This window comes from Dipteris shenzhenensis, chromosome 13 (assembly GCF_047967505.1).
Source record: "Dipteris shenzhenensis isolate YYH24624 ecotype China chromosome 13, Dip_SZ_1.0, whole genome shotgun sequence".
In the NCBI taxonomy this organism is placed as follows: Eukaryota; Viridiplantae; Streptophyta; class Polypodiopsida; order Gleicheniales; family Dipteridaceae; genus Dipteris; species Dipteris shenzhenensis.
In genome coordinates, this window is record NC_141608.1 from 22,266,345 (window position 1) to 22,290,926 (window position 24,582).

Genomic DNA, 24,582 nt, shown 5'->3' on the forward strand with positions numbered 1-24,582 from the left:
CATAATCAAAGTCAAAAACCAAATAATCCTTCAATGATTTCATCCATGCAGTAAATGTGCTTTGAGAGTGTTGAGAACCGACCACTCACTGATGACCCTTGCATGGTTGTTGCAACTCCATAGCTTCTTCACCATCTTCCTAATCGTACTAGGGCCATTTATATTAAATATTGTTTGTGAGTCTTGAGAACCTTGAAACTCATCTACATTAGAGAGAACATCACTCATTGACACACATAGCATTGTTGTTGCAACTCCATAATTTTGTTCACCAAGTTTGTCAATTGTACTAGGGAAAATTGCAGTGGATGATATTTTTTTATTCTTTCAGTACTTTATGTGATAATACAAAGTTTAACTTAAGAATTTTGATAAGGTTATGTTACTACATGCACGAATGAAAGTTGTATCATGTAGTTTTTCTATTGAAAATCAAAGGTCAAAGGAAGGAAAAAAATTACAGACTTCTTGATTTTTCTAAATACATTGATATTGTGCTCTGTAGTCGAGGTCCTTCATAATTTGCAAGCATTATGTACCAAAATTGATAGGATATGGGTGCCACCTCACTGGAAATGTAGCATTCATGTGACAATCCATGTAGTGTTTGCAAAACATTTCACGTGCTCGTAGTTCCAAATGAGATCATGGAGGAAGACATCCATAGACTGGGATATGTCATAGTCACTATGACCAAGCAACACACCTCGCATGCTCAAGTTGAAGGAGGCAGCAATACTACTTAAGGGGATATAAGAATTCAGTATGGTGTATTCATGTTTATTTTCATTGGGATTCTTGGTTTGTTTCTCTCTCTCTTGCTCTCTCTCTTCTCAATTAGCATGCATGCCATGCTATTGGCCAAGAGGTTTACTATTGGTACAATGTATAATGGGTATCTGGTAAATATAACATGTCTCTTTCTTTGTTTAGGGAAGAGTAGGTAGTAAGTAGATTATCATGCAAATCATCAGAGAGGCATGTATGAAATCTTTGAGGAAGTAGAGAATAGTTTGAAATTTGCATGCAGCTCACTAAGCTCAGTTCTGCATAGTTGAAATTTGGGAGTAGGTGCATTAAGTTTATAGTGCAATCATTGATCTAGCCCCCCCCCCCACCTCTATGTGTGTGTGTGTGTGTGTGTGTGTGTGTGTGTGTGTGTTATATGGGTTACATATATTTTGTACCTTGTCTCATACACCTGCGAGGTGTCCTGAAGATGTTAATACATCTCTCTCTCTCTCTCTCTCTCTCTCTCTCTCTCTCTCTCTTTCTCTCTCTCTCTCTGAGTTTCGCCTCCTCTCTCTCTCCGAGTTCTCTCTCTCTCTCTCTCTCTCTCTCTCTCTCTCTCCGAGTTCTCTCTCTCTCTCTCTCTCTCTCTCTCTCTCTCCGAGTTCTTCCTCCTCTCTCTCGTACCTCTATTGTTCTCTCCCTATCATCTTTGGGCCGTCTCTCAGTGCACTTGGATTCAAGAATTGATTCACAAATTGTTCCAGCTCAACAACTAGCCCAAAATTCGATCGATGTACGTCCTCCTTCTCTACCTCTTTATCGATATTCTTTAATATGAGCCATTGAGCAACTTTTGCATGCTGGTATTATTAGATCGGTTAACAATATTTCCATCATTGGGTTTCCAATTCTTTGTTAAGCATATTGCATGTATGTAGTTGTGAGCCACTCACTGGATTTGTGCGAAAATGTTAGCTTCAGAGCTCAAGCACCTAATTTCTAATTTGTCTCACAAGTGAGAGAATCCTCTATATGTTCTGTGCATGCAAGTAGATGGCTCCTAAACAATGCAAACCCTCCACTTCAGAAGGAGTACAAGGCAAGAAGAAATTCATGTATTATTTCAAGCTAAAGCTTGAGGCAACTACCAAGATGCAGAGATGGTTAATCGACACCTGGGGGTCAAAAGAAAGAGCAAATAAGAGAGTACATGTTTTCATCATTGAAAGTAGAATCGAAATTTGAGTTCAAAGACGTATACAAGGACATCTACACGTCTGGCACCATCATCAACAATGAAGTGGGGGCAACTTTGGTTCGTGCCTTTACTAAAAGAAACTAGAACAAGAGGGCTGCCATCTTGTGGTTCTCTCATAGATTTGAAGCCTTGGAAAGATGTGAAATCATAGCTTTCAAAGCTCTCTGCAAACTATGGTTTGCAAGCTCTTATAAAAGAGGAGATGGCTGGAGCCACTCTACTGGTTGCCCTCACTTCGAGTTAGTAATAACAAGTTGTGGCCAAGAAGAAGGAGGCTGAGCTTGCTCTCCATGAGAACAAGGGTACTAGAGGTCACCTTGAAAGGAAACTTAAAAATTTGAATATTCCATTGCAAAGATGCTTGAAGGTGATTATTTGGCAACTGACCTAGATCATCAAAAGGACCATAACGCTAATAATGAAGCAGACCTTCACAACATCTGCAATGACATTGCCTTAGCACATAAGCACTTTGAAGAATGCACACTTTTGTGCATGGACCTACAGGCTAAGGTGGATTTGAAATCTGAGTGGCTCAAGAATCTAACTGATTCTAGAGATGACATTGCAAGATGTGGTGTCCACAACCTCACTCAATGGCCTAGCCATAATACATGAGATTGGGTTGATAGGTAAATGATAAGAGATATTATCTTTCCATTTGTTAATATTGAAATTCTTAAAACATTCCATTTAGAGAGTTACTTTCTTTATAAATGTTGTTGCAGGTGTGCAGTTGGGCTTTCACCTACCCAAGTTGGATGTTATTGTCACACTGTGTCATATGTTTCATGAGTGTTGAGAAGATTTAAACTCATCTACCCCAAAGAGAGCATTACTCATTGACATAAAATCACTATTTGGATCACTATCATACTACTCACAGTGTTCAAAGAGTACAAAATAATCATGATACTACAATGGAATGTTTGAAAATGCAAGTTTCCCTTGACACAAAAGTACTCTATACATGTCTTCACTTCAGCCAAAGGATCAATTGGCAACCAATGAAATAGATTGGGCAGCTAAACATCATACCCTACTAAGAATTCGGTACTCTTGTTGGTTTCAATGAGTGTTGCTTTGCCGGTTGACGAAACCCATTGTTTTGCAAATATTCACGTGGCTGTCACTTCCTTATGGCAACTCCGCTCATGACACGTAGTGTTTTTCCCAAAAGCCAATGAAGCTGTTACCTTTTCCATGGGTGGCAGGGTCGGAGACACCCCCATCATGTAAACTTCTTCCTCTGAGAATTCCTCCGCCGAATGAAGACAACAATGGAGAGCACACACACAACAAACTGGAAATGCGAAGAGAAAGATAGATGCTGCACCAAGACTCGGGAAAAACACCCTCTACTGCTTAAGCAGCTGCTGTGGAAGTGGCTTTGTCACAGGCATCCACAAGCCCGTGGCCATGCTAGCTGGTGCCAGTGCAAGCAGCCAGGTCAACAGCCACGCAGGCAGCCATACAGCCATGCAGGATGCCCTACGCAGCCAGCAATCAGCACACAGTCAACTTGCCCAGCCGAGCATAGTTAAGGGAAACATAAATGGAAACGTTTCAGGGTTTCTAGGAGGGCTGAGACAGGGAAACGCCCCGTCATCAAGGGGGGGTTTAGAAAAAAAGGTTTTGAGCTGATCGCACACAGATTTAGAATCCTACACTCTATAGCCCACGTGTAACTTAAAACATACAGCATAACACATACCACAATCTACAAAATTACAACTTTGAAGATAGATCATTGTATAGAACTTAGATTGAAGGAGGGCTGAAGGGGAGTGGATGATGGAGGGGGGCTGAACAGCTTGCAGGAGAGAAAGGACTCCTAGGAAGTGAATGGGGCTCAAGGAGGGCTAGGAAACCCTCAAAAGTCCAAGGGTGTAAGGCTGAAGGGGTGGAGGGAGTGAAAGATTGCAAGTGGAGGACAAAACAAACTGAAACACGTCCAGCTGAAACGTTTGAGCCAGCCGTTTCAAGGGTTTGAAACGTTTCAGCCCTGAAACGCCGTTTCTAGTTGGGACCTTTGCTTGAAACGCTTTTCAGGGCCTAGCTTGGAGGCCAAAACGAAAACACAGACAGAGGAAAAACCCGCCGGCGAAAATTGCGTAATAGAGGGAGGGGGGTGTTACTTGGAACAGCCCATTTCAGCCCTCTGAAACACGTTTCAGCCAGCCGTTTCAGGGGTCTGAAACGTTTCAGCCTTGAAACTATTCGGCAACTAAGCAATCCCCAATTTATGGGGCAATCTAACAGCTCACAAGCCAGCCAAAAGGCCAGCCATCTCAGCCAACCAAGTGGCCAGAAAGACCAGCTGGTCTGGCCGACCAGAACTGGCCGACCAGTTGGCCGACCAGCTGGCCGACCAGCTGGCAGACCTACCGACCAGCTGGCCGACCAGCTAGGTCTGGCCTATAAAAAGCTTCTGCCCCCACACTTCCTTTTGACAGGACAGGACCTGCAGCTGCTCCTCATCTCCTCCATCTTTTGCTGCAGGCCCGCCTGCTAAGGACTACATGAAGGACAGAGTGTTGTGGCTGCATTACATTTATTGTGTTATAGCCCTAAAAGAATCATATACCTAGATGAATCTAAGAACATTCCCAAACTCATCCTCTAAAAACACAACATAGTGCAGTTTCAATCTCACGATAGTCACTCATAAGATTGAAAACCATAAACTCCATCACACATAGCAGGGACTAGCTACTATGACATTCCCACTGACGTCATTAGCCAACAAGGGGTGTAGACCATAGTATAAAAGTATGCTCTCACACATACAAATCCACACACCCACACATGTCTTCGTACTGAGTTTCTGTCAGCACTCCGGAGGTGAAGGGCAAACTCAGCCATGACGAAGGCTAGCACTAAAGGAGAAGGCTAATCAAAAAGTAGTCCAAATCTCTTCATTCAAGCTACAACTGCTTGTGAAGTCTAAACGATTTCATTTTAGTCTCTCCCAAACGAGCATCTAAATCTAAATCTAGCTGATAGGGCAATGCACCATTTAAGATAGAAAGAATTATCACAATACCAGCAGGCCGCAACGAAAAGAATCAAACTACTTGAGAGAAAAATGCACTCTTGTGCAAAGACGAGATACCTATAGAATTGGGAAGTTATCACTCCATATTTAGCCATATCAAAGAGATATTTGAGTCAATGGGAGGCATTATATGATATTCAACGTACTGAGGTTGTTGTCGTTTATCATAGATATCAACTTCTAAACTTGAAGAAGAAGGAGGGCGACTTCTCACATCAAAAGAAGGCGCTCATTCGAGCGTACGGCACAGCTAACGGGCATCAATTTATTGTCATGTTCGATATGGGGAGTTCAAAAGATGCCATCTCCCCTCAGCTTGCCAAGACAGTGGGGTGCACCTTGATGCCTCACGAGCTTGCAGTGGACGGGTTCACGCCCGGCTTGCGCACACACATCACGCATAAGGCCATCCAGTTCACTTTTTCAGTTCAGAAGGCCATGTTTACGCGGGATTTTATATTGACTCCTTTGATGGGGTGCGACATGATCCTCGGGATTCAATAGTTCCGTGAGCATGTTCCAACGCCTGATTGGCGACAGGACACCTTCACGATTGTGCAAGGTTTACCTGAGCCTGCCGTGATACACAGTGACCGCAGCATACCAAGGATTCCATTAATCTCGCATATTCAAGCAAGTCGCGCCGCTTGCAAGGGTGCCATGTGTGCACTTGTCTATGTCCAATGCCGAATCACTGCAGTTCAAGCCGCTCCTCCGATGGGGCAAGCAATGGTGGATCTACTCCAAGAGTTCAAAGACATCATGCTCCAAGACGATCTGCCACCCCACCTGCCTCTCAACCAACCGGAAGACCATCGCATCGATCTACTTTCGGACTTGACACCTCCAAGTAAGTTTCCTTATCGACTTTCAAAGTCTATGGAGGAGGAGCTAGAGTAGCAATTGTCTCAATTACTGCGCGCAGGGTTTATTAGAACTTCTTCTTCGCCTTTTGCTGCACCCATTCTATTTGTGGGAAAGAAGGATAAGTCCGCACGACTATGTGTCGACTACAGAGCACTCAACAAGCTTACGGTAAGCAACAAGTTTCCTATGCCCCGCATCGAGTACATCTTAGAAAGACTCAATGGTGCAAGTTTTTTTTCAAAGATTGACCTCAAGAGTGGCTACCATCAAGTCCGGATTTTTGAAGCTATCATCCCAAAGACAGCTTTCCGAACTGAGCGAGCTCATTACGAGATCGTCGTCATGCCCTTTGGTCTGAAGAATGCACCACCAACATTCAACGAGATGATGTCCCGGGTATTCGTAGAGTATATTGGGAAGTGCCTGTTCATCTTTCTTGATGATATCCTTATCTTTTCCGCGACAGCCGAGCAGCATATTAAGGATGTGCGATGTGCCCTACAGTTATTACGTGATAACCAGCTATATCTCAACGCAAAGAAAAGTGAGTTCGGATTGCTGAAAATTCAGTATTTGGGCTACATCATTAGTGCTCAAGGGATTCGATTGGACCCTCAAAAGATCCAAGCTATCACAAGTTGGGCTGTCCCCACGACGGCCCAGGAGATCCGATCCTTTGTGGGTTTGTGCCAAGCATACAACTCGCACATGGAGGGTTTCTCAACATACGCAGCCTCTCTTACAGATTTACTCAAGGGGGTAAAGACACGCAGATAAAAAGTTCAAGTCACAGGCAAAGCTTTGCAGGCCTTCCACAACTCGCAATGATTGGCCACGTCAGCACCAGTTATGAAGATCGCCGCTTGGGATGATCCATTTCTAGTAATCACAGACGCTAGCAATGTCGCCATAGGGACAGTTTTACAGCAAGAGGATAGGCCCGTGGCATACTACAACAAAAAGCTTAACGATGCCGAAAAGAACTATTCAGTGTATGATAGAGAGCTCCTCGGTGTCATCCAGGCATTAAAACATTGGAATCCTTTCCTATACGTACGGACTTTCACAGTGAAGACAGATCACCAAGCCCTAAGTGGCTTCAGGCAATGCCTAGTACGCAATGGAGTGATCGGCAGCAACAGTGGAGTCAGATATTCCAACCATTTGGGAGAATGATCGAGTACGTTCCCGCAAAAACAACCCCGTTACAAACGCTTTGTCGGAAAGGTTCCATCCAAACCATTGAGCAGGCCACTGTGCTCGAAATCAAAGGAAAGGATCTTGATAGCATGAAGGCACAATACGCGGAGTCAGCAGAGTTTGGCATGCAGTTTCAGTTAGCTACGACGCTTGCTCCAGGCCATTACTCATTAGAGGACGGTTGGCTTTTCTATAAGAAAAGGTTATGCGTACTCAAAGACAAACGGCAATTGCTCTTCATGATGCCCATGACGCCCATACCGGTGGTCACAAAGGTATCAACGGGACTTTGGAGAAGTTAGAGTGTTATTTCTATTGGCCAAAGATGCGGAAGGACGTATACGGCTATGTGTAAAATTGTCAAATATGCCAAAAGATCAAGACTTCCCACAAGAAAACGGCAGGCTTACTTATGCCATTGCCAATCCCCGACGGTCCTTTCCAAGACATAGGTATGGATTTCATTGGGCCACTTCGAGCATCCGCGGGTACGCGTAATACTCAATGTCTTCCTATTGTTTGTCGCTTTAGTAAAAATTGTATGCTCATTCCCTGCAAACAAACGGCCAGCGCTGAAGATGTAGCTCATTTGTTTGTCAAGTATTGGTATCCCATTGGAGGGTTGCCAAAGACCATCACATCCGAGAGGGACTCCAAGTTTACGTCTAACTTTTGGCGAGCCTTGTTTGATAATTTTTGTACTAAGCTGCAGATGTCCAGCGCTTTCCATCCGCAATCGAATGGCGAGACGGAAAAGTATAATGGTATGGCATTTGATATTTTGAAATCATATTGTCATGATGCTCAGGGAAAGTGGGAGTAGTTTCTTCCGCTTGTGCAGGCCATTCTAAACGATACCTATTCTTCGAGTATTCGTCGCACACCTTATGAAGCGCCATTTGAACGGCGATTTACCTCACTCCTCACCCGGATGGTGTCTCCATCTCTTGAAGCCAACAAAACCACCGAATCCATGGCAGAGATTACGGAGTCCGTGAAAAGACGCATCGCCAAAGCTCAAGCATCGTATACACGCCAAGCTAATAAATCCAAACGAGATGTCCAGTATAAAGAGGGTCAACAGGTGTATTTACGCATTATCAAGCAACGATTGAAGCAGGTGGGCAAGCAATGCCCTAAGCTGTCCTTCAGGAGCTTCGAACCATTCCCTATTATTCAAAAGATCAACGATGTCTCAATGAAGTTACGCCCACCAGACAGTTGGACTATGCACAACGTGTTCCATGTAGCTTGGTTGAAGCCATATTTTGGACCTCCTCTTTCAGAAATTTCCGACAAGCAACAATCTGAAGTTCTTGATGAAGCCGAAGTTTTGCAGCCAGAACAGATCCTTCTTCATAAATTCAAGCATGGGTCAGGACGCAGGATTTGTGAGTTTTACACCAAGTTCCGTGATCAAGGTACCCATGAAGCAATGTGGTTAGACGAATATTTTTTCTAGGAGTTTCCCCAGATATTGGCGGACTACTTGGAAGCAATGAACCTACCGCCAAGTTAAGGAGGAGGGAATGTCACATGCACCCCTCCACTTGGATGCAAGGTGACACACTGGCTACATCGACAAGTGCGTTTAGTTCCCAGATAGGGGATTTTGTCGTATGCTGTGACCCCTTTGTGAGCCCTTGTCTAGGGACAGTTAGGCACAAGCTACGTAGGTCAGTCTCTCAGCCTTAGGTCAAGTCAGTAAGTCAGTTCTTGTTCACTAGTACCCACTGAAGAACAGTAGGTTAAGTGTTTCCATCTTATAGTTTAGGTCTTAGCCTAGGTTAGGAGTCCCTTTAGGGTCCCCAAAGGCTGGACAGGTAAGCAGGGAAGGCTGCCCAAAAAGTCCCCTGGCAAATAAGCCAAGGAAGGCTTTTTATAGGCTGGTTGTAGGCCAACCAGTCTGTAAAACAGACCGACTCAGTCGGCTGTTCACAGACTGGGTTGGCTCAGTCCAGCCCTATAAAAGGGCCCCTTGGCTGCCCTCTTTCCTCATTCAGTGCTCCTGCCTTCAGCTCTCCTACAAGCTCCACTCCAGCCTCCTTGTGCAGCCACTGAGATCCTCAGTTCTGGCCCTGCTCTAGCCTCAGTCCCTTGGCCATCAGTTCAGCCTGATCTGAAGGTGTCCACGCAACACAACAGTCAGAGGTTTGGACCAGCAAACGGAGAGAGGTTTGAACACTGTCTCCTCAGCTTTTCTCAGTTTTCTTTACAGGCTACACAGCCTACTTCTTAGCTCTAGTTTCTCAGTCATATCTCAGCTCTCTCAGTATCTATACTCTCAGCTATCACTCTCTCACTCACGCAGTAACCCTGCATTTCCGGTAGACAGCACAAGCCTCTCCCTTGTCTTGCAGAAGCGTCCTACATCATCAGTGTGGACAGCATCAAGGTCTCGGTACTGGTCGGCGTTGCCTCTCGGGTCTTTGGGTCTGCTATACATGTGCACAGTGAGCTCTTCGGAAGCGCATTCCGTGCTCTCTTGAAGAGTGTTCTTTGTATTTCTCAGTTCTCCAAGTATAAAGCAAATTCTCCCCTGATTGGGGGAGGGAGCCCTCAGTGGGTACAGGGACCCAATCAGTTGTCAACTCTACTCTCTCTCTCTACCCTCATCTCCTTTCTCTCTCTATGGTAAACAACGCTCATTCCTCGCTAAACGTTTAAAGAAGGTCTTGCTGTGAATTACACGATCAGATTACCGTTGCATGTTACAAGTTCTGCAAAAAGAACGAACAGATTTACATTTGGTTCACTAATTACTCCTGAATGACTCAAAGTTGAGGACATCCTCAATTTCGAAGCCTGAAGGCTTGTTAATGCACTTTCAATGCATGGAAGCATAAGGGATTGAAATGATAGACAGCCTCAACCTCAGCACCAAAATCCTAAAATACACCCCTCCCCTCACCCTGACAGAACAACCTCAACAGCACTCAAGCGCAAGTCCATGTTTTGTTCCTACAAAAACTACAACCTTTTGTTGCACTTTCACCTTCAATGGTTTCATCTGCCATTCAAACCCAAATTTCAATGGTGCCAAAAAGTGAAATAATGTTTAAACTCACCTTGTTGTGGATTTGGCCATTTGAGACCAGGACAGATCTATCAAACACACAAAATTCTCCTCCATCCATACATGTGACCTTTCCCCCTGCCTCTTCAACCATCTGCAAACAGGTTGCCACATGTGGGATATAGGAATGTTCGCACCCCTATTGGAACTACCTTTACTTCAAACAGATTTAAGAGTCCCATGCCTACCTTCAGAACACGCTCTGAAAAAGGACTAACTTTTTGTCTGATAGCATTTTAGCACCACAAGAAGTAAAGCTGCAGGAAAATTTACCAGCACACCAGCAGCCATATCCCAAGGCTTCAGACGGTACTCCCAGTAAGCTTCAACGATGCCAAGAGCAACATGGCACATGTCCACCGAGGCAGCACCAAGGCGTCTCACACCCTTTGCAACATATAGATCAATTTCAGTGTCCTTTCCATATAAAAGCTGTGAATCAAGAAAAAGCATGCATTATTTTAAGAGAGAGTGGCTTTTACCCGACTTTTGTCTGTAAATTCTTTAAACAAATTAATGTTTGTAGCCCAAGCTTCATCATGCTCGTAACCAAAACCTGTCACAAACAGTGACTTCTCCACCTGTTTGGAAAAGGTGGAACGAGCTGTAGTATCAAGAAGATCACGACCTTGAAAATCAGAGTGTTTGATCAAAACTGAACAACACTTTATGTAGCACACCTCATCAGCAGTGCTGACATTGATTCTTTCTCCGTTACAATAAGCTCCACCTCCTGTCCAAATGAATCTCTCACGCGTTCAAAAATAAAGTTTCTACAATCGGGATGCTCCGATGACCTAAGAGCAAACCTGAAAATGAACATAAGGACGCACACAAATGCATGGGACGGTAACTGATGAGTGCAAAGGACAAGACCAGTAAGCTCATGACTGACTAATGGGCAGACGTAGTGTTGCCTGCAGATGCGGAGAAAGTTCTTGTTACCCAGCAGAAAGGTCCTCCTGAAAATTCCACCTGGCCAAAAGATATGCAGAGTGCCTTGTATTACTGTGATGCCTTGAATGACTCGAAGCTATCTACGAATGTGAAACCAACCCAACCTACCACAGTAGCTGCAAGAGGCTTTCCTTTATAAAGGACGGCAATAGACACTCCAAACGATGGATAACTGTGCGCAAAATTGGTAGTTCCATCTGCTAGAACAAACCACATTTGATGAGGAAAGCGTTCCCAGACGATCGACAGTAATTTGGCTAACCAGCAAAACATGCGAAAGGATGGCACCCGTACCCAGAGGATCAATGCACCATAAAAATGGTGAAGAGGGATCTCCACTAACACCCCCTTCTTCGCCAAGGACTAGATGGTCTGGATATTTGTCGTTGACAATTTCGAGAATGGCCAACTCGCATCGCTTATCCGTACTACAGAATGAGACGAAAGTTAGATGATCAGTCCAGAGTACAAAAAATGCGGGGTTTTGCTTTTGCTTACTCAGTAACAAGGTCAGTCTTTCCCTTGTAGTCGATACTTCGAGGTTTATCAACTGCTGCCATCACGACCTGCAAGGAATAATCATTTTTCAAAAGGATGACGTTCATACTGACTTCAATCAGAAATGCCCATACAACTAAATTGGAACTGTGAGTCGGCTATTGACCATATTCGAAGCAGAGACTTCTAAAAGCAAACGGAAGTTTGAAAGATCTCTCCTCTCGCTCTCTCTCTTTGAGTTGCACCGCTTTATCATACGGGCGAAGGAAGGCCCGAGGTAGGGGATACAGTTGATTCTGCAGCATTCTCAAATGGCATCAAAAGCCTTCTTTAGCAGGTGTAGAATACATAGACTCTTCTCTGGATCATACACTTTGTGCTTTCATTGCTCTCATCGCTCAATGTTGCAAAGGCATCAACGAAATTCTCTCTCTCTCTCTCTCTCTCTCACGCGCGCGCACCGATACACAAACACATATAAAGAATCACCTCGGCTCCCCGCTTCGCGGCAGCGAGCAGGACATCCTGTAAAGTCTTGACAGACTCGCTGGAGAGGGAGTCCCGAGCGGGATCAGCAGCAATGCGGGAGTAGCGAAGGGGAGGAGCGAAATGGGAGATTGCGGAGCGGGGGTCGAAGCGAAAGGGGGGAGAGCGAAGGGCAGAGAAAGAGGAATTGTAAAGGAGAGGCCTGTGGAGCAAAGAGGAGGAGGAGCCGATAGCAATAGCCATAGCCACAGCCATCGCCATAGCCACAGAAGCTCCAGCTCCTCACAAAAAAACTCTGAAGAGGGAAGAAGAAGCATCTGAAGGAGAATCGCCCTTCCTGGCACATGCCAAACTCCAGAGTCCACACGTTCCTACACGTGTCTCTTGCCCGGGGAGGAAATAGAATTGGAGCATCGCCGCACTTGCTCAGGTTGAGACCACCAGCCTCCTCTGCCCAGCTCTGCATCACGCACCAGTTTATGGAGTTTTCGCGTAGTGAGTTGTCACATGCCCGGGCCCCGTCCAGGTCTTGGTATCTCCTCCGATCTCTGAGTTTCATTTGGTCCGGAGTGTCTCACACCTGAGGTGGCACCGAATAAATGGGGGGGGGGGGGGATGAGATCTCCATGAGATGTCTCGTGGGCATAAGTGCCTCACACAGCAAAGCTGGCTCTCAAAACAAAACAAAAGGAGGAAGTAGAATTGGAGGATGGCCGCTACTTACTGATGGTGTGGTGGCTCACACCAGCCAGCAGAGGAAATAGGAGTGCAAGAGCAAGAGGCCATCGCCACAACCATTGGGCGGTGTGTAAAGGGGTGCTCATTGGTGGGCCCTCAATTTTTCAAAACCCACTATGGGTAGCTAGTGTATAGTAATGGGGTGCACCCATACAAGACTTCCCACCCTCAATTTTTCAAAACCCACTATGGGTAGCTAGTGTATAGTAATGGGGTGCACCCATACAAGACTTCCCAAGACTCCTTTTGGGCGCCCACCTGTTGGATTGTACTTAGGCACCCTTTGTAGGTGTGTAAACAACCTCAGACCACCCGCCCGCCCATGGAAGAGGAAATAGAATTGGAGGATGGCCACGCGGGTATGGTGGCTCTCACCAATTGGTGGTCCTCCTCTCACAAAAAAATCGAAGGAAGAAGCATCTAAGGGAGAATCATCGTTACTTGCAACCTACACATGCCTCTTGCCCTCCACATGTGCTTCCACACATGGGTTCAAACCATCCATCCGCCCATGGAGAATGAAATAGATTTGGAGGGTGTCGTAGTTCACACCAACGGGCAGTCACATCACTAATTTATATCATCAACGTGTGATCGGTGTAGCGGTTGGAGGAGATGGAATGGACCAATGTCCAACTCCTCCAACGTGTGATCGGTGTAGCGGTTGGAGGAGATGGAATGGATGGCCTTCATGTGACAAATCCACATGTGTGAGTGTCCAAGCCCATCCCTCCCATTGGGCCAACTACTTCACACCAAATTTTGGAGGATAGCCACCAGTGGTGTGAACCCAACCTTAGGACAATTATTAGGGCCAAGTTCACACCACCCACCTGGCCGCTCAAGAGGAAACAACGTAACGCCAGGTTCACCCCACCTACCCAGCCGCTGAGGAAACAAAGTAAGAAGATGATGGGCGAGTGGGGTGGTTCACACCTGGAGTGCTCATTTTGACGCGACATTTAATTATTGATTGGATAAAAGAGATTCCATGAGTCAGAGGCTGTGAACAATCCCTAGTCAAAGTGTTCCACGGTAAAAATAATTGAGCCACCCACCTTCATACATTGGACGCATTTTTTTGTGTCATTTGTCATTTGTCCGGGCCCTAGTCCACTATTGGGCCAAGTAGGTAGATGCTCCTTTTCTCCAAGTTCAGACGAGTGATCTAAACCCACCCTAAGAAGATGGCAGGCAGTATCCACTTAAAGCACAAACGATTACACTTTGCTTTAAGTGCTTCCAACCCCAAACGACCATCATAATTAGGAGTTGTCACAACACACCAAGAATGCACGGGCTTACTAAATGAAATCTCAAGACGGGAGGACCTTTGAAAGAATGGCAAGACTCAAAAAACATACACTAGCATAGATTGAGTTTTGGGGTGCACACAAGGCAATAAATCTTACTACCTAAGTTCTTGGTTTGAATCAAGCAATCTGAATTGCTGACTGAACTCATAGTGATTTGGTAAAAAGGGCTAGGGAATGCTGAATGGGGAGGTGCACTACGCTTTGAAGGTGACAACTCATTAGAAATGAATATATGGATCAATAGATGGCCATTTGTAAACAAAGTAGCTACAATTCAAATAACCTTCCACACTATCACCAGTCTGCTAACGAAGCTGGATTTCAACCTGAGTGGGGCTATTGAGAAGACTTTAGTCCACATGTCCATACCCGAGAAATGACTGACTAGCGATCTCCGAATTGCATCCTCGAGGAATCCTGCCCATGGTTCCTTAGAGTCAAGAAACTGAACCCACAACTTCATCAGAAAGGTTGTGGAGCGCCTACTCAAATATGGAATTCTGAATCCACCTTGCTTTTTAGGGGCATAGAGGATAGACCAAGAGAGCCATTTCCATTTGGTTCTCTTCCAAATGAAAGCTCTCAACTCCTTTTCAATCATCCCCAAGTGGGTTTTAAAGAAAGCACAAACCGACAAGATGTAGAAGGACGCCGGGGCCAAGATATGTTTCACGACCATGCATCTTCCTAGCATACTTAGAGGCATTTTCGCCTAGGCATCAATCTTGGCTTTGAACTTTGGCCACCACTACATTAACCTTTGTCGGACTGTGATCCCCACCCCGATGGGGACCCCGAGGTGTCTTATGATCTATCCCTTGGGTACCCACTGGAGCTCGGAACTTCTAGCTCCAAGCTTAGCATCCAATCCCACATCTCTTCGCACTCCCTAGAATTTGTCAGGGCATACACTGTCACAACTGTCATGGGGGCTCCTTCTATATCCATGGTGATTCCAATCGCTGACCCAGCGCTTTGAGTGAAGGCCTTTGTTGCCTACAGCTCCTTGCTACACAAAATTGCAGAGCCCCCAGCTCCCCTTTTCTTACAAGCATAGAACACATCAAAGCCTTTGAATAGGGCTGCCAAAAAAGAAGCCTCATGTTCTCCTAACTTGATCTCCTAAAGGCAAACAATGTTAACGTTCCACTGCCGAATTTTATCAGCAAGTATCCACCTCTTGGCCCTGAGTCCAAGGCCATGCATGTTCCGTGTCAATAGCTTAATCTGCATGACCGCTTGGGAGATTCGCACTGGCCAATACTTCGTAAACATTCTGCCTAGCGGACTTACCTTTTTTCCCACTGAATTTGGTAGTACCGTTCTCCTTTTGTATGGTCTTCCTATTGGAGAAGTTGCGTATGTCATCCTCCGAGAGCCCAAGCCTTTGAGGCAGGGCCAGTTGGTTCTTTGAGGAAAACTCCCTAAGCGGCATGAGTCTCTGCATCCTAGGTGCTACCAAGGAGGTCATAGGTAGTTGTGGAGCTTTGTCTTTGATACGGGTCTCCAAAAGGATCTCATTAGCCTTCGACACCACCTTCTTAGCTTTCTGAGCTTCCTGGGGTTTGTCCGTCTGCATGGCACCCTTCTGTCCTCCATCTTGCCCGCCCACTTTCTTCCCTACATCATCCTTGTGAGGGCACTGGCATGTGAAGTGCCCAATTTCCTTGCATGCGAAGCAATCATTAGGAAATGGGATGAATCTGACCTTGATGCATATGGGCTCGAAGTCCTCGGAATCCAACTGCACCACCTCTGGTGGTTTCTGAGTGATGTCCCAGAGAATGCAAACCCTAGGAACTAGATTTCTCTCACCTGCTCTTGGGGAAGGGGCGAAGATAACCTGATCGAGAGCTCCCTCACAATCTCCTGGAGAACCGGCCTGAGCATAAACGGAAGAGATGGGAAGGAAACCCAAACCAGACAGACGCTCTGAAGCTCTGTTGCAGGGTTGAAGTCGGCATGGTAAGCCACTGCGTAGCCCATCGAGCCAAAAAACAAGATACTTCCTCTATCTAGGATTTCCTCCACAGTCTCGGCTGAGCGCAAACGGAGGAGGTAGAAGCCTTTTCCCACATACGCAATCGAGACGATCCCAAACCTTTGCATCTGATAGCTTGTCCTCCACCGCTCCAGCTCCGCTTCACTGAAGGTCTTGCCCATAAAGTAGAGAGAAAGTAGACAAAGAGACCTTTCTCCTTGAGCTCAGCATACTCCTGTATGATAGCACTACTCGATACCGTCGCCTTGAAGACCACAGTGCCCTCTGCCACTCCCAGGGGAGCTTCTCGAGGCCACTAGAGATCTCATCCGTAAGGCCTTGAAGGTCCTAACTAGTATCTTCCATGACATCCATATCCTCCTCGGAATCCGATTCTTGCATGTTATCTATGACAGGTCCTTGATCATCCTCCACCCTCTTCGCAGCAGGAGATGCTGAGGGGGACTTGGCTGACATGAGGCTTGAGCCACCCCTTGGTGGCAAGGCGCTTGGGGGAGCTATAGCGGGCTGCGCTCAGGGTTCAATCAGAGTAACCGTTCCCAAAAAAATCTCAGATTCAACCTTAACCCTTGAATATTTTAGAGACGTCCCTTTTTCTAAGTAACAGCAGTGATGTGAGTCCACCCTTCTCGTAGGAGAAGCTGCAATAGAATGGGAAAAATTAAACTATTATGAAATTGTGGCTACGATTTTTGAAGTTGCAGCCGCCAACTACTTGGTTTTAGCTAAAGCCGATGCCAGCAATCAAACCCAGCTTCGCCGATCGCAATGTGGAAGGTGTCAAGTGAGCGTGTGGAATGGAATTGAAGTGCGATACATGAGTGCATGGGAAAAAGTAGAGTTTGCAAGATAGGATAACTTTTAGAGGAATAGAGTATGGTCTCCAAAAAGAGAGGTTTGGATCCTTTGGATATTTTCATCCTTATGCACTTGACCCATTATAGTGATCATGTTGGGGCAGATGTCATAGTAGCTAGAGTGGTGATGCCCTAGTGTGTATGTGTCATGGATATGTAAGTAATATAAATGTACGTCAATGGTTGATGTTAATTAAATACTCTATCAAGAGCTAATTGTTAGCATCTTTAACTACATGTTTGTAGAGTGCAATTGCAATCTCTATAAGGCTGGGTTGACACACATGCACGAACGGATGAACCCTTCAGAAGGAGTGGCCGTGCATGGAATGGATGCCCGTCCGCTCTTCATTTCACACTTGACCAGATGGATAAGAATATATTCATCTAATGCCTAATACATGCTATCTACTATGAGGTGGCTTGGTGGTGAGGTTAGTACTGAAATTCGATAGGCGCGATCACGGGTTCGAATTCTGTTGACGATGTCGTGCGGAATAATTTTTTATTAGTGGAGTAACCAACCACCGCGGTGGTGGTAGTTAATCCTAGTGTGCAACCAACCTTTGAGCTGCAACCAACTAGTGCTATACTAAAACAAATTGCATTGCTGGCAAAGTGCTGTCCTAAAACAGATACATTGCCCAAGTAGACTTTGGAGAACATTAATGATTCAATAGATTACATACAGATTTCATAGATTACATCTCAAAGACTCCTTTCCTTCAGGGGGTTGGTTTCACATTGCTTTGAGCAGGTCGTCTTTTTGAGCTCCCTAATTGTAGGCTCAGCCCTTGTTACTTCTTTCTTGAAGGGAACTGGTTCCTCCCTTCATGTCGCTTCCTCTTTCCTTGCTTTGAGCTCCCTAGTTGCAAGCTTGGCCCTTCTTGCTCCTTTCCTAAAGGGGGTTGGTTCCTCCCTTCAAGCTCCTTTTCTTCGTAGTCAGTTGAGCTTCTTCAATTCAATCTCCTTGTCTTTTCCAAGTTTTGCCCAAATGGCAAATTATGTTACAACATCTACTTTCTCACTTCTAATAGCTTAAGCAGACAGACACGTTTGATCTCTCCATGATTTTAGCAGTGACACCTTACATAGTGCTGGGATATCTCAAGGTGTATGCCTCAGGCACACCTTATGTTTCTATGTGTGAGTGCTAGAGGCACAGTTAGGTGCCCACAAGCACAGTTAGGTGGTGGAAAAGCCACATAGGATGATTGAGTGAATCTAGGAGCAGATTGAGGAGATGATTGTGGAGCTTTGAGGTCATCAGTGATGTCAGTGACCTTGTATGAGGTGCCTACTTAAGGACCTCTTTCTTCTTCATTCTATAAGCAAGTATTCTGATTTTGTGTCAACTCTAGTCTTTCCTTTCAGTGTTCCAACATGGTATCAGAGCCATTTGATCCCCCTTGAGCCCATTTCTGCCACATCATCATCTTCTTCCTCTTCTTCTTCTTCACCATCTCTCCCTCTTCTTCCAAAAATTTGCTTGAGCTTGTTCTCCTCCGATTCTCACCCATTTTTCATGCCCTTTCTGCTGGAGATCCCTCTTGTTGGGGCAAATTTCGGGCTGCAAGCAATTGAAGAACTATGCACTCTGCTGGTCGCCATTGTACGAAAGTCGTCAATTCTTCTTCCTGCGTTTTCTCTGCGCCTGCTCCGTCTTTGTCTAATTCCTTTCAGGGCAAGCTTCTCCATACCTAGAGCTACCTTGTGCTGAAATTTGAGCAGCAATGGCTGCATATTGAAGGAGAAAACAGAGAAAAACCAGTCGACTTTGTTCAAGAAGGTGAAGGCGACCTGACGCATATTTTCGCCTCTTCTTCCCAGAGGATCTACTGTGGTATACCAGCTTTCTTTTGCCTCAGAAATCCCCCTTTCTTTTGCTTTGAAGAGTGTGCTATGAGCCCTCCAAGTTCAGCTCTCTAATTTTGACAGTTTTGACATGCTTTTGAAAATGATGCTACATAAAATGCTACTCTAGCATTTCTGGTCTTTTGAAGTTTTCAATAACTTCACTACAAGTGTTGCTTCAGTTTTGTTTTGACTTGCTAGACCTGGTTGTGATTGGAAAGTGTTTATTTCATCCACTTCTATGAAGCATGTAAAAGAAGCATCATTGTTTGAAATCTAGTCACTACTATTTGCTACATCAAGTGCTCATACTTTGGAAGTATTTCAGTTATTTTTGCCTTGTAAGAGAGATAGACACTGCCCAATATCTGGGTTAGACCCTCTCATGGCTACCTTATATAATCTTGAGAAGTTCAATGGAAAGGGCTTCCATACATGGCAAATGAAGGTGAAATTTGCATTGATGCAGGAGAACTTATGGGGACTTGTCAAACCTACTCCTACCGTTTCTTCTACGGCCTCAAATGCTGGACAATCTTCAACTCCGACACGACCGGCAAGGGATCCAGCAAGAGAAGAAAAAGCATATGGTATAATTGCTTTAGCTTTGGGTGATGATTACATACATCATATCTCTGACTTGGAGTCTCCTTTGGAAGCTTGGGAAAAGCTAGACATGATTTTTGGTGCAAGCTCTCACATATCTAAACTATCACTTAAAATCTCTTTCTTTGAATTAAAGATGGCAAGTGATACTACTTTAGCTGCTCATGTCAACTATATGCGGAGTCTTATGACTCAATTAGCTTCTATCAACTCTCCTATCACCCCTGATGATGCTATGGCAGTGTTACTTAAGAGTATGACTGAAAGTTTTGATCACATTGTTAGCACTTTGAAGAATCTTCCCAATCCTAACCTTGAAGGCATTATCTCAGCTCTCCAAGAAGAAGAAAGGCATATGGAGCTAAGGAAAGGCAATGACACTGCTTATGTTATGAAATTCCAGAAGGGCAAGTATACTCCTTGTAATCACTGTGGAAAGACAAATCACCTTTCAAAAGACAGCTTCAAAGTTAATCCATGCAAGCACTGTGGCAAGAACAACCATCATGAGAAATTTTGCACAAACAAAGCAAAGACAGAAAATGCACTTACAGTTCATGAGCCTCCACAAGATGAGGCATCCTTTGAAGATTATGCATTTTAAATCATCTCTATGTATGCTCCAGATCTCTCTTTATGTCAAGGTACTCAGCCTGGATAGTCCTCCAAAATGAATGAAAATAAACTATTGTGTTTTGTGTGTTTTGTAAACACCTCTGGTCACCTTATGATGTAGGCCATGTGTATGTTTTTGCTCCATGGTACCTCCTACAGACATTGTGTGCATGTACATGCAGGGGAGATAACCATTGGAAGGTCTGTTTGTATCCCTTTTGTTTTACCTTACACCCAAGGGAACCCTTGCTAGCATGAGAACCTAGCCATAGATTTATCCTTGACCACCATGAGATGGCATGAGAAACTATGAGACTAGATGTATCCTTGACATAGCCTGAGGCATTTCCTTGAGGGGGGGTTTGTTAGGATATCTCAAGGTGTATGCCTCAGGCACACCTTATGTTTCTATGTGTGAGTGCTAGAGGCACAGTTAGGTGCCCACAAGCACAGTTAGGTGGTGGAAAAGCCACATAGGATGATTGAGTGAATCTAGGAGTAGATTGAGGAGATGATTGTGGAGCTTTGAGGTCATCAGTGATGTCAGTGACCTTGTATGAGGTGCCTACTTAAGGACCTCTTTCTTCTTCATTCTATAAGCAAGTATTCTGATTTTGTGTCAACTCTACTCTTTCCTTTCAGTGTTCCAACACATAATCTACATGCCAAGCATGCATCCATAAACATCCCAAAGCAAAAAAAATGAAGAGGTTGGTAGCATAAAGGCCATTGTATCATGCAATCATATACATTTTCCTTGGTGCACTAATATGTAACTCCAAGAACCAACGTGATGGTTGTCATCGATCTCCTTCTGTTTCCTACTATTTGTTTGTTCATTATCATCACCATTTGCTAGAAAATCCTTTCCTTTCTGTCTTTATGGCCTGTCCATTTGAACAATTCAATATCACTACAAAGATTTTCTATCATCAAGAATTTGGACTTTTGCAATGGGAAAGAATATAATCTTGACACGATGGAGAAGGAAAGAAGGCCACAAAATGATAAGTAAATGCAAGAATGGCCAGTTGTATCCCCAAACAAAATGTAGCCTCTATTCATGTTGTCCTAAAAGACCTTTGTCTTCTCATCTTTAGGTAGAGAGAAGAATTTCTTGCTTTGCTTGAATAGTGAGCTCATCTTATTGATCAACTCCATCATTAATAACGGTCACGATGTAAACTGCAAGATGAATGGAAACATCAAAGTGAGGGGTCAACATCACATGTGAACTCAATAGAGAGACAAGGATGTCGAGGTGATTTTGTCATCGCGTAGAGAAATCCTCAAAAGAGACAACGACCATGTTCAAATGCCTTCATGCAATATAAGTTTCCAAGGAGGACATGTGGCTCAAGCTATCACGTGTCCTCCCCTTTGTTCATGGTTAATAAGTAAAAATAGGTAACTCCAAGAACCAACGTGCTGGTTAATAAGTAAAAATAGGTAACTCCATAACTCCAAGAACCAACATGGTGGTTAATAAGTAAAAATAGGTAACTTATTAACTACAAGAACCAATGCGGTGGTCGCTCCAAGCCTCTGCGGGTTCACTACATGTAAAGCCTCCATATCATGTGCATTCAAGGCCTAATTTATAAACGCCTTATCTCCAATTTTTCCAAGAATAAACCACACCTTATCTCCAATTTTGTCTATTCAACGTGTAAAGGTCCCCTTTAAATGGTACCATTTTGTCTATAAAAAAGTGTAAAAATGGGAGTTAAAAACTCCTTCTATTGAACTGACATGCTATACTTACATATTTATGAGTGGCCCCCTTGAGCTAAAAGCCAAATTTGAATTTTCACGATCTCTACATCCGTGCACTGCCCAGTGACAGGTGGCAAAGCTATGGCAAAAGGCTGCGCCATGATAGATGGTCGGGCCGGACACTACCTTGCACAAAGCAGAGCAGAGCTGCATGATGTAGTTAGGCCAGATACTGTGCTACACAAAGGAGGATAGAGCTGCCTTGTCGTGAGCTCTTTTGTTTTTATAATGATAGATTGCATCTCATTGTTATGCCATAATGGCATCACGACATCAGGAAAATTTCTAGCAAGAGCATGGGTCCACTCAAAATTCAAAATCTTGCCTAGGAGCACGTCATGTCACGGCCCCAAAATTTGGCCCTGAGAATAGTTCCATGATTGGATACACCCAAGCAAACAATGACCCATATTCAAAAACTTATTGTTTCTCATGTGGCCATTATCTGCATCCTCATTATCAACTTTACATTGAAAGTGATTTTCTATACTTAAATGACATATATTACTCTTATTATATGTCTTAAATCTAGATGCCCTATAATTTCTAAAAACATGAGGTGGCACATTGAATCAAAGTGCAGTGATGGTTTATGATGACATCCTATGGATTGTGATGTATGGAAGCATGTTGATGTGACATGGAAGATTTTTCTCTAGATCTAAGAAATGTTTGCTTGGGACTATCTTGAAATGGTGTTAATCCATTTGGAGGAATGGGAAATCAAAGGAGTGTATGGCCAATTATGATAGTGATTTATAACTTGCCCCCTTGGCTTATCACAAATAATTTTTTTGTAATGTTGACATTGACCATTCTGGTCCAAAGTAAGTCAAGTCAGACAACATCGATGTTTATCTTAAGGTTTTGTTGTTTGTACATTTCTTTGATAAGGAATGCATGGTGGTCTACTCAAATCTATTAATTATTGTATTTCATGCTACTTGATCTAACCATTGGATCACTATGTTCTTTTGCATGAACCAGATCATTGTTAATGAATTGAACACACTGTGGCATGGATTTATGACTTATGATGTCAATTCCCTTGCTCCATTAGAAAGAAAGTTTGCCATGAGAGGTATTCTTTTATGGACTATTCATGATCTACGTGCAATGTTTTGCTTGCAGGACACTCCACAAAGGGATATGTGGGATGTCTTGAATGTGGAGCACACTTTAAGGGAAATGGTTTATTGTGGCCATAGATGATAATTGCATATGGATCATTGCTTTAGGAGAATGAAGAGGGCTTTTGATGGAGATGTGGAAGACAGACCACTACCTAGCTATGAAAATCCTTTGGAAATCGTGGAAGGTTGCAATTTTGTAAATGCACCTGATCATATAGCAGAGTCATATTGTATAATGAGTTACAAAGAATATTGGAAAAGTCACACAAGATTCAGGAGTTGTAGCTTATTTTGATACTTGGAGTCATAGTAGTACAAAAGACAAAAATCCAATCTTAAGTCAAATTCATTATTTTGGCTGTATCCAACAAATCTTGGAACTAGATTTTGAATCTTTTTCATCCAGTTTGTTGTATTGAAAATGGTATACACCAAATATGAGTGGGATAAGGTAAGAGTTCGTGGTTGATGTTTTTTTATCTCTTTTAGTTATAGCTTTATATTTTAGTTTAATTCATCGCTTTGTCATAAAATTTAAGCTAATATTTAATAATGGTATTTAAAACTAGTATAAGTAGGAATAATTTTGTTTAGGCAAGAGTACACACTTGCTCATTGATCTTAATTAATTTCCAGCTTATGTGATTTGGATGGCAAGACCCTACGTGCATGGATCCATATTTCTAGATAGAACAAATATCATTAATGATGATCCACTGTGTTCTCAACTGGATCCAAGCTGTGAGTGATGATATGTAGCATTATGTTCAATACCAACATCTTTATTATGACATGCATTGCACTACCCAATGATCATCATGTCATTGTAATGAAACAAATAAAATAGAGGCATATAACACAAGTATTATAGAAGAATATAACTAGTAAATTTTTAATAAGATAAGGTAATTGGATAATCAAATAGCAAAAAATATGGCATCATGCCCCCCTACTCTAACCCATTGGTTAACAAACTACAATATTTGTAGGTGAAGTTGCAAATCCTTCTGCATCAAGAGTTGCATTAGATCTACCAATTAGTTTGAACTTGATATCCTCTCCACCTTTCCACCTTTTGTTTGAACCTATTTAAAGGCTAGTCCTTTTGTATTCATTGGTTCCTTGATCTAGAATATACCATCTTTGATTGTAGTATTTTTATTCAACAGATATGTTTTCTACTTTCAAACATATTCAATTTCCCAGCAAGAATACCATTTACTTTAAAGTCCTCATCATATTGTCTATCGTTTAGTATTACATCTACTTGGATTGTGTCTTTCTCAAATTCTTTACTCCATCCATCTTTAATACCGTTTTTTGGATGTTTTTCTCCATCACTAGGACTATAGTTTTCATAGCCTTTGTTTAGTTTTTAAGAATTCCATAAGGATATTAAAAGAGTTTCCATATGTTGCCCTAGCCTACCCTAACTTGTTCTTACATCTAATAGAGGAGACACAAGCTACCCTATGTCTTGCTCTATATTCAAGAGGGAAACCATAAGCACCCTATTTTGTACCATTATCTAATTAAAAGGGTAGCCATAGGCC

The 24,582-nt window shown here is 43.6% G+C and overlaps 1 protein-coding gene and 1 pseudogene across 1 annotated transcript in view; one reads left to right on the plus strand and one right to left on the minus strand.

The window, feature by feature from the left end:
- The window catches only part of IMPL1 (myo-inositol monophosphatase like 1), a 30,391-nt gene extending 17,950 nt beyond the window's left edge, over positions 1 to 12,441 (minus strand). The window contains exons 1-9 of the mRNA XM_087383585.1: positions 12,136 to 12,441; positions 11,647 to 11,714; positions 11,443 to 11,576; positions 11,257 to 11,345; positions 11,109 to 11,166; positions 10,872 to 10,924; positions 10,674 to 10,772; positions 10,465 to 10,578; positions 10,184 to 10,285 (exon numbers count right to left, since the gene is read on the minus strand). Coding sequence (XP_087239711.1) covers positions 10,184 to 10,285; positions 10,465 to 10,578; positions 10,674 to 10,772; positions 10,872 to 10,924; positions 11,109 to 11,166; positions 11,257 to 11,345; positions 11,443 to 11,576; positions 11,647 to 11,714; positions 12,136 to 12,393 — 975 coding nt within the window. The 5' untranslated portion in view covers positions 12,394 to 12,441. The remainder of the gene's footprint in view (positions 1 to 10,183; positions 10,286 to 10,464; positions 10,579 to 10,673; positions 10,773 to 10,871; positions 10,925 to 11,108; positions 11,167 to 11,256; positions 11,346 to 11,442; positions 11,577 to 11,646; positions 11,715 to 12,135) is intronic.
- Positions 3,410 to 8,634, plus strand: LOC147895177 (uncharacterized; annotated as a pseudogene).
- Positions 12,442 to 24,582: the final 12,141 nt, after the last annotated feature.